The 13,669-nt window shown below is 46.2% G+C and overlaps 1 protein-coding gene across 1 annotated transcript in view; it reads left to right on the top strand.

Moving 5' to 3' along the window:
* LOC146198954 (gelsolin, cytoplasmic-like) overlaps window positions 1-13,669 on the top strand; it is a gene marked incomplete in the record, with an annotated part of 73,267 nt that overhangs the window by 48,706 nt on the left and 10,892 nt on the right. The window contains 10 exon segments of the mRNA XM_084594422.1: window positions 4,243-4,321; window positions 5,627-5,725; window positions 6,725-6,881; window positions 7,897-8,012; window positions 9,013-9,150; window positions 10,090-10,176; window positions 11,436-11,621; window positions 12,002-12,085; window positions 12,227-12,288; window positions 12,913-13,096. Of these exon segments, the coding sequence (XP_084450548.1) occupies window positions 4,243-4,321; window positions 5,627-5,725; window positions 6,725-6,881; window positions 7,897-8,012; window positions 9,013-9,150; window positions 10,090-10,176; window positions 11,436-11,621; window positions 12,002-12,085; window positions 12,227-12,288; window positions 12,913-13,096 (1,192 nt within the window).

Here is a 13,669-nt window from a genome sequence, read left to right as displayed (position 1 = left end):
TGGTGCCCACGTAAGGTGTACAATGGAAGACTACAGTTTCTGCAACAGATGAGCTGCAAAGGAACCTGCTAGCTAAACTCCGTTGTTAGGCGGCTACTCGTGATCATAAGATTAAAGTCACACAATCATGATTTAATGTATTTCATGTGTAGCACTCGGTCCTGTATAAGGGGGTCCATGGCAACCACAGCACCTCAACACAGTCAAGATATTTTTCGCGTATGGTGGAGACGAATTCTCGGTAGTATTTTGGGAGTGTAGAACATTTTAGTTCCGGTCAGCGGGGCGATTACGAGTCCGCTTGTCTTTTAGGAAGCTATGAGACGAGCCGTGCCGTACTGGCTGAATGAAACGAATGCTTATTAGTCACAGTTCTCCTTCGGAGGCAACGACAAAACGGAATTACGTTTCGTCGGGAGTATTCCATCCCGTGAAGCAGGCGTCGAACGGTCGAGGCAGCTATTGCGATATGACTGCTCCGGTCTACGCCGGTATAAATCGCACTGCCAGCTTGTAATCACGCTGTAAGACTTGGTTGGCATTCTTTCTCGCCCACTCCCCGACTCTGAGGAGACACTTCTGGCGATAATTTCCACATGACAATGCAAGGAATTTCGTGATCGAGACGACAGTTATCTCTGTGTTCAAGGGCCACCGCAACGTACACAATGGGAGGACGTCTCAGGGCCCCCGTATCTATATTGTGCCAGACAACATCATCCAACTTCCCTGTGGAGTGTGTGCCATCGATAACTCTCCCGCGACGACCATTTATTAGTTGCCAAAGATGGTCGTTTATGTCTAGAGATTGGTTGAGAATAGTGGCCTAGTAGCAAAGAGCTTTCACAGGATAGGCGGCTTAGTAAGGAGACAAATGACAAACACGCATTACTTAAGAGGCCTCGGTAAACTTTATCAGCCACTCTCGTACGAGCATAGCAAACTCAGTTCATCTAGTGCATCTTCACGCATCCCAGCAACCACGCATCACGCATCCCACCAGTCCGGCCTTGCAGACAGTTTCTTGAGCGCCCCATAAGGATAGCGAATTCGCGGCAGTCGGGCGGGCCCTGCGGCTCGGATACGCGGAATAGGCGTCGGTAAGGGACGCGGTGCAGCTGTCGGAGCTATTTTTAGAACAGAGGAGCGTCTTAACCCCCCTCTGAGCTGTGGCTTATCGAAACAGCGCCGCGCATAGCAAGCACACCCGCGGAGCGCGTATAAGCTGCGCTCCCGGTCAACGTTGTTTGCGCAACTCGGCCGACGAGACACTTTCTGAAATAGTGCCTGTAGCATTGGCTTTATACGCGACTATATACGTGCGTTTCGCAAAACCTGCTTGATGTTTTCTCGGTCAAGCAAGTTCAATGATCTCGTGCTAAAGTTCTGCCCCCCCCCCCCCCCCCCCCCCCGCTGATGCAACCTCGTTCGTGTCATAAGCGAGTCAAATGCCGCACCACCCACATGAAAAAAAAAAAAAAAAAACTGGACAAAAGAAATGAATCCCCGAAGTTGTGAAGGCTACTACTACGCACACTATTTCTCGCTTCGTGGTGTGGCAGCGTTGCATAATCAAAACACAAATTTCTCCACAATAAAGCCGTCTTTTTCTGCCAAACAGATTTTTGCGGACACTTAAGTTAGAAACTAGTAAATCGGTTCGATGATTGCTGGTAAATGTCTCAGCATTTGCACAATGTTTAACTCCTTGAAACGGTGTCAACGACTTTTACTGATGCCCTTGCTTTTTGAAATTCCAGGGCTGTTAAGGTAAGCGGGTAACGATTGTTTTGGGAACTGTTTTCTTATACGGCGTTCGTAACAACTATGGTGATGACACGAGTGAATGGGAAGCCCAGCGCTTCCATTAACTTCAAGCACGGCGTCATGGCTACACTTCCGGCGGAGGGTCAGTCAGTTAGCTCCTCTGTAATCGTTTGCGCGGCCGCCACCGGGTGCAGCCCATCTAAAAGGGAGGGGGGGAAGTACGCCGCCGCATCTATCCGGCCTGTGGCAGGGTGCCCAATAGCATGTGCGCCGGGCGAGCCCCGCGAGCTCGCCGACGAGTCGTTGCTGCCGTTGCCGGCGTTCTGCATCCAGTTTCTGCTCAGATAGTACCTGTAGGGTTCTAAGCCGATCACGTTTTTCATTTGCAGAAGTGAAGCCTTTAGATACGAGTCTACAGCGCGTTTGCAATGACTGCGGTGGAAAGCACGCAAACGGTTCGTCCGATGGGCAGGCAAGCGGGGGCTTGCACCGGAAGTAAACAAACCGGATGACGGAGGCGGGAGGCATCAACTGTTTCGTATTTTGTCGTGTGTATGTGAGATAGCGCTTCCAATCACAAACACTGGTAATTTAAGTTTTTGGTTTAAAATCTGCCGCAGTTCAGTGATTTCGTGCATGCTTGCGAGATGGAGCTCACTACCATAAATATTGCCTCTATAATGTCTTACATAGTCAACAGAATACGGTTGTAAACTACCATAATATATGAAAGGTTTTCTCGACAGTAATATAAATGTCCAAAATATAATTAAGCTGTACCAAGGTGTCTGCGTGGCTTAGGGTTAAGAGTCCCTGACTCGGATTCAAATGGCTTCCAGTTCGCTTCTCTTCTCCCCCTCCGTAAAGTTCAGTTTCGGGCGCAATTAATTTGTTTTCCAATTCCATCGCTTCATCAAATCTTTTCGAGCAATCCGGATTTCCCCGACACACCGACGCCGCTGAATCGGAGTTTGAACGCCTTCGCATTAGTACCGGTTCAAAGTCGAGAAAAGCAGAGCTGTCAAAATTAGAAGAGAGCAAAAGACTAACGAAGTTATCGGCAGTGTTCATTTAAACTAGCTTAACACGGGCGGCGTATGCTTGTGTGCCTTCATTCTTTCTGGCCTCCTTCGCGTACTGAACCGCGCGCTCCTCTGTTCCCTCAGCGCAGCAGAGGCAGGCATCATCCAGTCTCCGTCCGCGTGCTGTTTAATTAGCGAGCCTAATTTACGCTTCTCTCGCGCATAAAACGAGCGCGAAGCGCGCGCGGAGAAAAGGCGCTCTGTCGACGTGGCCTTATATGCATCTTCGGCGCCGGGAATTCTTGTGCTTACTTTTTCGCGTGCCCTGTGCAGATCGTCGTCCTCGTCGACACTTTTGCTAATTAAAAAAGTGAAAATACGACTTTCGTCTTTTATTTACTGTGGCAAAGTTTAAATTATATTTGCTGAGCGTTTGTTTTCTTTTTCCCAGACATTGTTTCCGTGAAATATGTCGTGCTCTAGATCGCCTGTTCGCGTTACGTATACTATAATTTTGAACTGGCAATCCTCGTTGTATGTCTTAAAAATATGCTCTCGGCTGGTTGGTTTCTGCGTGTGTCGTGTCCACGTGCTCTTGTGCGCTGTCCTGCGCGATGGTGTGTTCACTTCCCATTCGGAAGCATGTAGCTGATTTCTGCTGGAAGCTTCCTCACCTTCGTTGTTATGGTCTGGAGAGCACGTTTTCAAAGCATGATTGCAAATGGGGACATTTAATTCAGAGCATGTGCGTTCATAAGGTCTTCCTGGCTTAATGTATAATCAGGAATGTAGGCATAGCAAGGCATGTTGCACTTCATAACGCACCGTTCGGCGCTTTCTCAGATTAAGTTGGTAGGTCAGTGCAGTTTTGCCTTTTTTCTGTCGTCCTTCTATCAACGCTGCATGTCTTGAAGTGCAATAATGGGCATTTTTATCGCGAAATTGCGCTGCTGGTCACGTTGCCGAGAAAAAAAATGGAGAAGTGGTCGGGATGGCGCAGAGTTGCCAAAATGAAAAGCAATTAGTGCTTTCTCGTGAACCAAAAGGTTGGGTGAAGAGAGAGAAAAAAAAAAAACGAGTTACAATCGCATGAAGTCGCTGTCTGTTCCATGCTGAAGGGAAGAAACTTGCAAGGAATGAAAATAAGCGGTGGTCTTATTCAAAGCTATGGCGATGCTAGCTCAAGTTAACAGCTGCATAGCAGCTCTGGACCTACGCATTTCAAAGCGCAATGTGGTGACGGCATTCGTGTACTGAGTCAAAGGAGGTCGCGAAACGGCTGTGTGATTCCGGTTTGCAGTTTTAACGTTCGAAGGAATGCGGTTGTTAAAACTGAGAAAACTTTGTAAGCGATTTGTACACAAGATATTCACTTAAAATTTTAGCGTGTTGGTTCGCTTCATTTAAATTCTCGATTTAAGCGGATTGAAAACTTTGTTATACCATTTTTCAGGATTTCGGACGCTGATGGGGAGCTGAAGGTGGAAAGAGTGGGTGAACGGCCTTTGGCTCAAACTCTTCTGGACCCTAACGTAAGTTGAACAAAAGGCAAAGAAAGCTGAGGGCTACGTAACATACGTACTGTGCAGTGTGCTATATCACAGTGCTAACGCAATATTTATTTTGTTTATACGAGACCTACATTAGGTCTAGAGCATTGTTATAGATCAGGTGAAGGGGGGGGGGGGGGGTACAAACAACATTTTATGCGTCTTGAAAATACAGCAGCGGCAGCGATATATGAAATTTGCAGATACAAACAATGCAAAGCTGCAGAACAATTCGCAGAGGGCACAGCGTGAAATACAGCAGGGAAAGCTAAAAAAATACAAAATCTACGAGGCTAATATGGTGAATTACATACCATGTCTTCAGCGGATAAGTATACCTCTTCGGGTGACAAGCATAAGGTCATTAGAGCAAACTATAGCAATACGCAATACGCAACACGTACACAGGACACAGTACGATTTCAATTAAGTGCTGTTAATTTTTCCACAAAGTTGCTAGATTTACAATTCTTAGTTATTAACGAAACATATCCTAACGTAATGTGCGCCTGTGTAGTTGGCAGAAAATGTTCGTGAATTTCGGAAAGTCCGCCGAATTTAGGAGAAGAAAGAATTGAAATCGAAATTTAAATCGAGAAATCGCTGTCACTGTTTTTTGGGCCAGCGAGCCTTTCCGACTGCTGTCAGCACCTTGAGGAACGAGGTGACTCTGCTAGTACATCGAGAGGGCGCGCACATTAAGCAGTTATATTCATTAGTGTCATACCTTGAACGCGAAAGAACAGGGACTACACAGAGAGGACGATCTCTCTCCGTCCATTCGCGCTCAACTTGTGAATATAAATGCGTCATTGGTAACTAGGCCAAAAAATAACTTTCATGGAACAAATGTAGTCACTCTCTGCGGAGGGTCATTGCATCCGACACGGCGGCATATCGAAACAAGCAGGCGTTGAGAGATTTGGAGGTGGTGCTTCTCCATGGCTGTCATTTCAAATTAGCGCGCAAGCGGTTCTGGCTAACAGGGATCCGAAGAGACTGACCACGTTCTCGTGTGTTCGCCTTAAATGTGGACGACCCTGTACATATCGACACTCCAAGCGGGAGAAAGTAGGGGAGCGAAGCCACAAGAGCTTCGCACGGTAATGCAAGGACTGCGATGACCTTGTATATTCGCAGTGGACATTTTTTAAAATAGTGTCGCTTTCAGTTATTTTCTCTCAAATAGAGCGACTCGAACGGAATATGGGTTAGGCTGTAATTTTGTATGCATGTGCGTTCAGGGATTCTAAGCACTCACAATATGTGTCTCTCTTATCACGCCAGGACTGCTTTCTTCTGGATGGCGGCATGTCGGGACTCTTCGTCTGGGTCGGCAAGGGAGCCAGTTCCAAGGAACGCAAGGAGTCCATGCTACTGGCGCAGGTGTGGGCCTCCTTTCTCTCAAGCTTGTGACGGCAAAGAGCGAGATATTATCGGAACTCGTTCTCTTGAGATTATGCTTCCGTTCGATTAAATTCTTCTGAAGGTGTCAGTTGGAGCTTTCAGCGATAAATCGAAGTTTGATGGTTGCCTTTAGATTCCTGTAAAGTGGAAAGCGCACTATTCGGTACCGATAAGTGTATTATAAGAGCATTTAGCGCTTGCTGGGAGCTCGATACTAGTCTCAGAGCGCTAGTGCATAAAATTGGACCTTAAGTTGAGCCAAAATTAATTTGCAAGCGCGAGGGTTATGCTACCAGGCCGCAGAAGGATAATCATAAAACTGATACGCAGTGATTCAGTGATCGCAATCACATGCGTTCACGGGCTCAGCTCACGTGTCAAGAAGGGACAAAGTTGCCCGTATTGAGCGTGACAAAGTGGTCTCACAGGTGGAGTACGCGAGTACCATATGATGTGGAGGTAGCATAGCCAAGGCCTAGAGGAGGCAGAATTGTCGTACCGGCTGAAGACGTGGTAGGAACATAAACCTAATACGACAAGGCCGGGATACGAAGTTTCTTGTCTATTCCAAGTGGACCTATTGTGCAGTTAGCACACAAAACCATATCGGGGCTTAGCGATGTCTATTATCGCGCGGAACCGCGTTGGACGTTTGCCAGTAATGAGGCATCCGGTTTAGTGTTGCAAACTGTTTGTAACAAAAGCCAGCTTTCTAGTGGCCAAAGATACAACTTCGCCTTTATCACAAAGGCTTAGGCGCCGATTCAGTCATCTTAAAAGCTTCATTTCTACCGCAAATCCCTCACATCTTGTTGACATACTCACTCGATTTTTCTTTTATTTCTGAGGTCTGCGGACGCACTAGCGCTGGTACACACTCATTCGTGTAAATAAGACACGTCTGTTGTGTATGATGGACACGGATGTTAGACGCACGTACCCACACAGTACTTTTACTCATGTGCCTTCTCCATGCAGAAATACCTGAAGTACCGGGGATATCCGGAATGGTGCCAGGTGACCCGCGTCATCTGCGGCGCCGAGCCCCCTATCTTCAAGCAGTACTTTGCCTCCTGGAAGGAGCACGAGCACAGCAGCATCTTCGGCCGCAAGGGGGCTCTCAACCGCATCGCAGGTTCGATTGCTATATGCGCACAGTGTTCACGCGCATACGCGCCTGCAAATCACTCGCGCGCGCGCGACCACTGCTCATTGCTTGCCTACCACTCGTATTCGCTTTGCTAAGCGATTATCGCTCGAAGAGACGCTCCTTAGACAAATTTAAGTCGCGTGGTGTTCTCGAAATTTCTACTCTCATTATTCATTTATTCAGCTCATGTGATCTCTCTGTCTTATTAATGAACGTTCCTATTTGTCCAACAGCAGCCGTTTACAATCAATGCGCAACGTGTCTTGCCTTTTAGGTGTCGAATGTAACGATATTTGTCCGATTTCATGGAATACAGGTGTATTTCTACTGAAACCGGCCCAGACTATGATGAATTTGTGGTGAACGCGTTTCTCCGCAATTGTCAGCCGGCCGGAATTTCAGGAAGGAATAGGAGTGAGGGTTGTGCCATCTCTCGAAGATTGACGTCGCCCATGCTCATAAATGTCCAGTGACTTCGCATTGTGTAAGCGCCGGTGGCGTCACTAGTACGCGGCAGTGGTGATTAATAAAGCCAGTAACCGATTACCTGAAAGGAAAACAGTAAAACAATTCCAGGAAATGAAGGCATTGTATACCTATGCGTGCAGCTGATATCGCGCTTTACTTGCAGATTTCTCACCCGAAAGCAACTTCCGCGGTTATTGACGGGATATAACGGCCAGCAGCCATGCACTAGATACCTGATTCAATTTCCTGTTGTGGCAGCCGTAGTGTAGTGGTGACATGCGCTCATGTGCGAAGACTTCACCCGGCGTTAAATAGGAGAAATTTATTCGTACCGTTCCGCTGCGGCTTTCGTCACTCCAAGTGCAGCTCTGGCTTGTGAAGCTCGAATAACGGATTAAATCACCACGCTTGAGAAACATTGCAAGGTGATACATTTTAGTGATATGGGCCATGTTTTTGTACGAAATGAAGTGACGTATATGTGTGCGAGAATGTGCAATAATCTCTCTTTATGCTCCTATTCCTTGCGCAGAGATGGACAAGTCGTTCAAGGTGAGCGACCTGCATCGCGAGAAGAGGCGCCTGCTTGCCAAGAACCTGGGCAATGCCTGCGGCTTCATGCCTGACGACGGGTCCGGAACAATGGAGGTGAGCCTTGCCGCATAACACTTGGTTTGTGCGTCGAATGTGGTTCGAGTATACGTGCGAGTGTAGTTTTGGAGATAGCATCAGTGTAATGAATTCAATGAAGATGAGCTGTTTTATGGAAGTTGTAAACGTGAATTGAGCTAGTAGAGGACAGCTAACGATTTTGTAAAAGAAACGGTGTGACTAAAGTTTGAATCAGCCAATGGCAACTGCATGCACTTAGCACGATTCCAAGCCCACGCGCAGGTAATATCTGCATCAGTGTTATTTCGTCGTTTCGACGAGAAAATATGAAAATGCTGGAATGCATTGTGTCCATTCCGGTGGAGATTTATTATCCGAGACACTGGCTTTGAGACTCGCATGGTAGCAACTAGCGAGTTTTCTTTCTTTTTTTTTTTTTTTTTTTTTTTTTTTTTTGCGCCCTGAAAATTTGGGGGTTTGGTTGAACTTTTCAGGGCGTCAGGGGTTTGAGCAATCAGAATGCTCGGGTTTAAATATAAGCCTGTTATAATATTTCACGATTCATCGCTGTCCATGAAGGAATATTAATAACCTGCATTTTGCGGATTTCCGGGCAGTGAACTGAACGACAACGAAAGGATGGAAAGAATGCTCTCTATTCAACGCATTTAAGGATAATTGATTCTAAGGAATGAAAAGCAGTGAAAAGGCATTAGCCCTTCAACAATATAAGAGGCCGCTGGTCAATAACTTTCACTATGTAATAGATTTTGCGTGCAAAGCAGTGAATCTCCTCTCTCATTAGGTTGCACCCACCACCATTCTTGGCAGCTTGCCGGGGGTGGCTTTATTCCAAATGCGGATCTTTGAATGGGCACAAATCCAGGAAAACAGCGCAAAGCTTTCGCGCATAGCGAGCATGTGCACATCAGTTCCGCTTATTCTAAACCGAGCGATTCGTTGTTGGAATCGAGTATATCAGTGTGCATATCTTGTGACTTCGCGAAAGCATACCTGCCATCTTTAATTTTGCCAGATTTTCCGCGTCGAGAACTTCGAGCTGGCCCCCGTAGATCCGGCCATCTACGGTTTCTTCTTCGGCGGGGACAGCTACGTCATCAAGTACACCTACAAGAGAGGATACAGCGAACGCTACATTATATACTTTTGGCAGGTAAGCGCACTTCAGGAGAGGCTCTGGTACGGCAGTGTGTAGTTGCACTAAAGAAGTATAAGCACACCGATCACAATATTTCGGTGGCAGTCGTTTTTCTTAATCTGGTCACCTACTTTGACCGCCTGCTTTCAGAAAAATAAACATACGGCCAAGTCGGGCGTTTGAAAACGCTTCCCGGGTGATCTCAACTCATAATTGTCGCGGGGACAAACCTTAGTTCTATTTTAAACGTAACTTTTGGCTGGTCAGTATATGTTTGAGCGTGTTTAGATGTTGAGTGTTTATAGAAATCATGTGAGTGTGCCTGTGCACACAACCGACGTTACTATGTACAGGCACAACGGACGTTAAAAGCTTATTGCCCGTAGAAAACCGTGTGAAGCGCGGCAGGGTACTACAGTATGCATCCGACCTCCCTGGTTAATTTTTATCTTTTTTTGGCATCGCCACGCCCTATCTGCTTGCCATTTGACGCCGCCGTGAACGTATGCAGGATCCCCAGATGCGTGCTGCTGACACCGAACTTCTTTCGCTACTAATGACTTCTCATTATAATCTTCCTTCTTTTTTTTACATTTTGCCCTTCTGTGGTGTGCTGAAATAACTCTTTTGTCATGCGTGATGAGAAAACGGCTTTGTCGTTTACCATCGTCAGCAAGGTAAACTGAGCCCCTTACTCGCCGAAAAACGCGGCAATGTAGGCTGCTCTCTTTGTAGAACTCCGAAACTAGTGTCCGCTCCAGCGCAGCTACCTTAATATAAGCAGTATGCACAATTCTCCGTGTGATTGTGATGGCGCACGCACGCTCAACCACTCGATGTTAGCATCAGGTGGAAGACTTTTTGTTATACTTTATTTGCAGAGGCGAGCGCTTCCTCTTATTGCATTTTATGTATATTACCTCTGGTTTCTGACCTCTTCCTCGAAAATCACAGGGAAATGAGAGTAGCCAGGATGAAAAGGCTGCCTCTGCGATCTGGGCCGTGAAGATGGACAACGACCTCTGCGGGAAGGCCATTCAGGTACACCTCCTAAAAATGTTTGGGATACCCGTATAGAACAGTTTGCTGCAGCATACGCTACACTAACCAGGGGATGTCATTACGAGACATCGATGAGCTTCACAATATGTTTTGACAGCGGCATTCGGAGCAGTTCGCAATATTAGTGGAAACATCAAAATATTGTGTTTAAGCTTGTAAAAGCAGCGTCGAAAGAAAAAGGTGCATCGTTTCGTATTTTTGACTACCGCCTTAAGAAGAGGGCCGGAATTTCCGGGGCGCAGTTTGACTGTCCATAAACGTGCCGCCCAACCGACTCGATATTTCCGTTACACTTTTACGAATCATTTATTTACTAGCTGGCAGACGGAAGCATGGACGTTCTTTTTACCGCAATTTTGATTTTATGTCATATTCATATATCGCGTATTATTGTGGAGGTGCACACATAACAAACACTATAAATTAACACTTAACCACGTGAGCGCAATGAACTAGTTACGTGTGTCTATGGACACGTTAAGATAAACAATATACCGATGAACGCGGTGTCCACTAGGTGCCGCATATTTGTTTTTATCATGCCCTTCCCGCTACCACCGGCTTTGTATATACCGAGTGCTTTTTTTTAAATCTGTTTACGGATCGTTATTTTAAACCCTACGAGGAATACATCGGTGCTCTCTTCGCAGGGGGATTTTGCCGCAAGGCGGACATAATGTACGTGATAGACGTCTGTAAAAAATTGATTGACTAAAATTAATAACTTTTCTACTCTTAACGGTAAGAGAGAACATTGAAGGCCGTTAACATAAATGCTGAGTTCCATTTTTAAATATTCTTTACGGCAATGCAGCTGAAATTAACGTCAAATGTACGCATTTCTTTAGATCGGAAAGTTGGAAAGATCGGAAAGAATTTTTACCCGTGCGCGCATAACCGCATGCCCTCTGAACATGTCTTCGATATTGTATTCACTAGTCTATGTAGTGAGTGTTTAGCTGTGGCTGCTACACCGCGAGAGCTGCCTAAGACAAGTGACGCTGCGCAGCTGCGCCGAACAGCACCCTCACAACACCCCAGACGCACTCTAACAGCATCCAAAGAACACTGCAACAGCAGTCTAACAACATCCGAAAGCACTACCACTCTTAACAACAACTGAGCCACGTTGTAACAACGCTGTTGTAGCAATCGTTCGACACGCAATCAATATTTTTACAGCACAATAAACATCCAAAGATCCCGCTAACAACATTTTTGACACAACTGCTGTGCAGGTCCGTGTGGTCCAGGGCCATGAGCCGGAGCACTTCCTGCGCATGTTCAAGGGACGCATGATCATCTTTAGCGGCGGGCACGCTAGCGGATTCCGTAACCTCAGGGACCACGACACCTACGACGTGGATGGAACGCGCATGTTCCACGTCAAGGGAACCTCGGACGTCGACGTCCGGGCAATCCAGGCAAGAGCTGGGATATAACATCGACTAAGCCTCCGACAGCATTTCAATGGCATCGATACATGAAGACAAGAGATAATAATTTGGAAACCTTTAATTCACATTTTGCTTTATTTGCATCCTGGCTCCAGGTTGCCATGTCAGTCTAAATGAGATCTGAGCTTTGAAATGAGATTTGAATTTTCCGTCACCATACATATGCAGGGCGATGGTTTTTTGAACGACATTAATTGCGAGCTTGAGTGGAATGTGTAAAGAGCCCATTCACTAAACACCTGATAAATACTACCAAACTGTTATATTGCTTAGATCTCCCCATGTACCATGAATTGAGATATTTTAAGCATTTGCTAAGTTATGCATGTATGACATTGTTTCGACAGGTTGATGAAGTGGCGGCTTCATTGAATTCCGAGGACGTGTTCGTGCTAGAAACACCAAAGTCAACCTTCTTATGGTTGGGAGAGGTAGGTGTCGCATCCAGTTGCTTTTTTACATAACGATAAACATTTTCTATCAAAATATTTTGGCGGTAAATTTACGCCAGAGTTATCCAAAGATATGCGCGTTTCAGTGAAGTTCTTTTATTCTCTACCCTCTGCGCACAGTTTGCCGATCCGTCAGAGATCGCCATGGGTCACAACGTAGCAAAGCTTGTGTCGCCTGATAGGTGAGTGTTCCTAAATGGATGGATGTTTTTTCTCGGCGGTAGGTGTCGCCATATGTATTTTAAGAGCTCTAAAATAAGTCTCACCTTAAATTGCGAACAAGGGAGAACAGTTCAGTTTTTTACGTCCTCTTTTACTTTTAGAGCACGGAATAGGGGGTATGCAAACAATTACAATAGAAGAGAAGGGAAAGAGCTGAAAATTTAGCGAAGAAATTATCTAGAGTTGCAAAAGCATTCTAATAAATGCAACAGTTGAATTGAAGACAATTTCTGAAGACCTTTCTCAACCTGACCTGATTGAATTCAGTCAGAATTTCAAGAAAGTTGGACATTTTTTTCTGTGCCAACATTTGTTTTTGTGTAACAACATTAAGTGACAACGCGTGAAGCGCAACGTGCCTAAACCCGATAGACGCGACCAAAAAACGTAACGATGAAAGCAACTCAAAGACATCGCTCCTGCCTCAGGCATTGACGGCCCTCTTTCGAGGGGTCGCCGCTGCGTTCTTGAGTTTTGTCCGACTGTAGAAATAGTCACGTGCGCGAGTTTATGAGCCCTCGCCCAATGATTCTATCTCGGCTTCAATATAGAGTGGGTGTTTTTCACTTCGCCACCTTTCGCAGGCAGGCGATCGAAGTGAAGGAGGGCTCGGAGCCGGAGGAGTTCTGGAAGTCGATCGGCGGCAAGGGCGAATACAAGAAGGGACACCAGGAGGTGAACAACCCACTGCTCGACGCGCGCCTCTTCAAGTGCTCCACGGCCACCGGAAGGCTGTGCGTCATCGAGATATGCAACTTCACCCAGGAGGTAGTACACCTATATACTGCCGCGAAGCTTTGTAGTGTTTGTTTATCTGTGTTCTGTGACGTGCGACGTGACTAGGTTTATTTAGAATGACTTCTATCACGCTCAATTGCGCCCAAATTGTTCCAGATTGCTCTAGTTTGTTTTGGCAAGTTTTTTTGGCTTCTTGAATTGAGTGCAGCCGAGAGCGACATGCATTCTGACTATTGAATGGTTTTCAGTTAGGTCGCAGTATGTGTGAGGAGGATGTGTCTTGGAACGGTGATGTCAGGACCGGTTTTGTGTTTGTCTCACGCTCATCACTTCGTTAATTAGGCTAGAGTACTGTTGAAGAAAGGGTATGTGTGTGAAACGATCGAGGGAGATGTCTTATAGCGCGCTTAACTTCGTGTTTGGTAGCTTTAAGGAAATCTGATGGCTTGAGGGAGATAGTGTACTCTCCTCTCAGTGGCTGGAAGATAGAGCGCACAAGGTGGCATGTCAGCACGCGTGTTGCCAAAATTCGTAGCTATGTTGCTTAGATAAGTATCTCTGCTCTGGTTAAAGTTTACGGAATTTGTGCAAAAAGGTCCGAAC

This window comes from Amblyomma maculatum, chromosome 2 (genome assembly GCF_055883805.1).
Source record: "Amblyomma maculatum isolate TAMU_Amacu chromosome 2, ASM5588380v1, whole genome shotgun sequence".
NCBI classification, from domain to species: domain Eukaryota; kingdom Metazoa; phylum Arthropoda; class Arachnida; order Ixodida; family Ixodidae; genus Amblyomma; species Amblyomma maculatum.
This window is presented reverse-complemented; position numbering and strand designations above follow the sequence as displayed.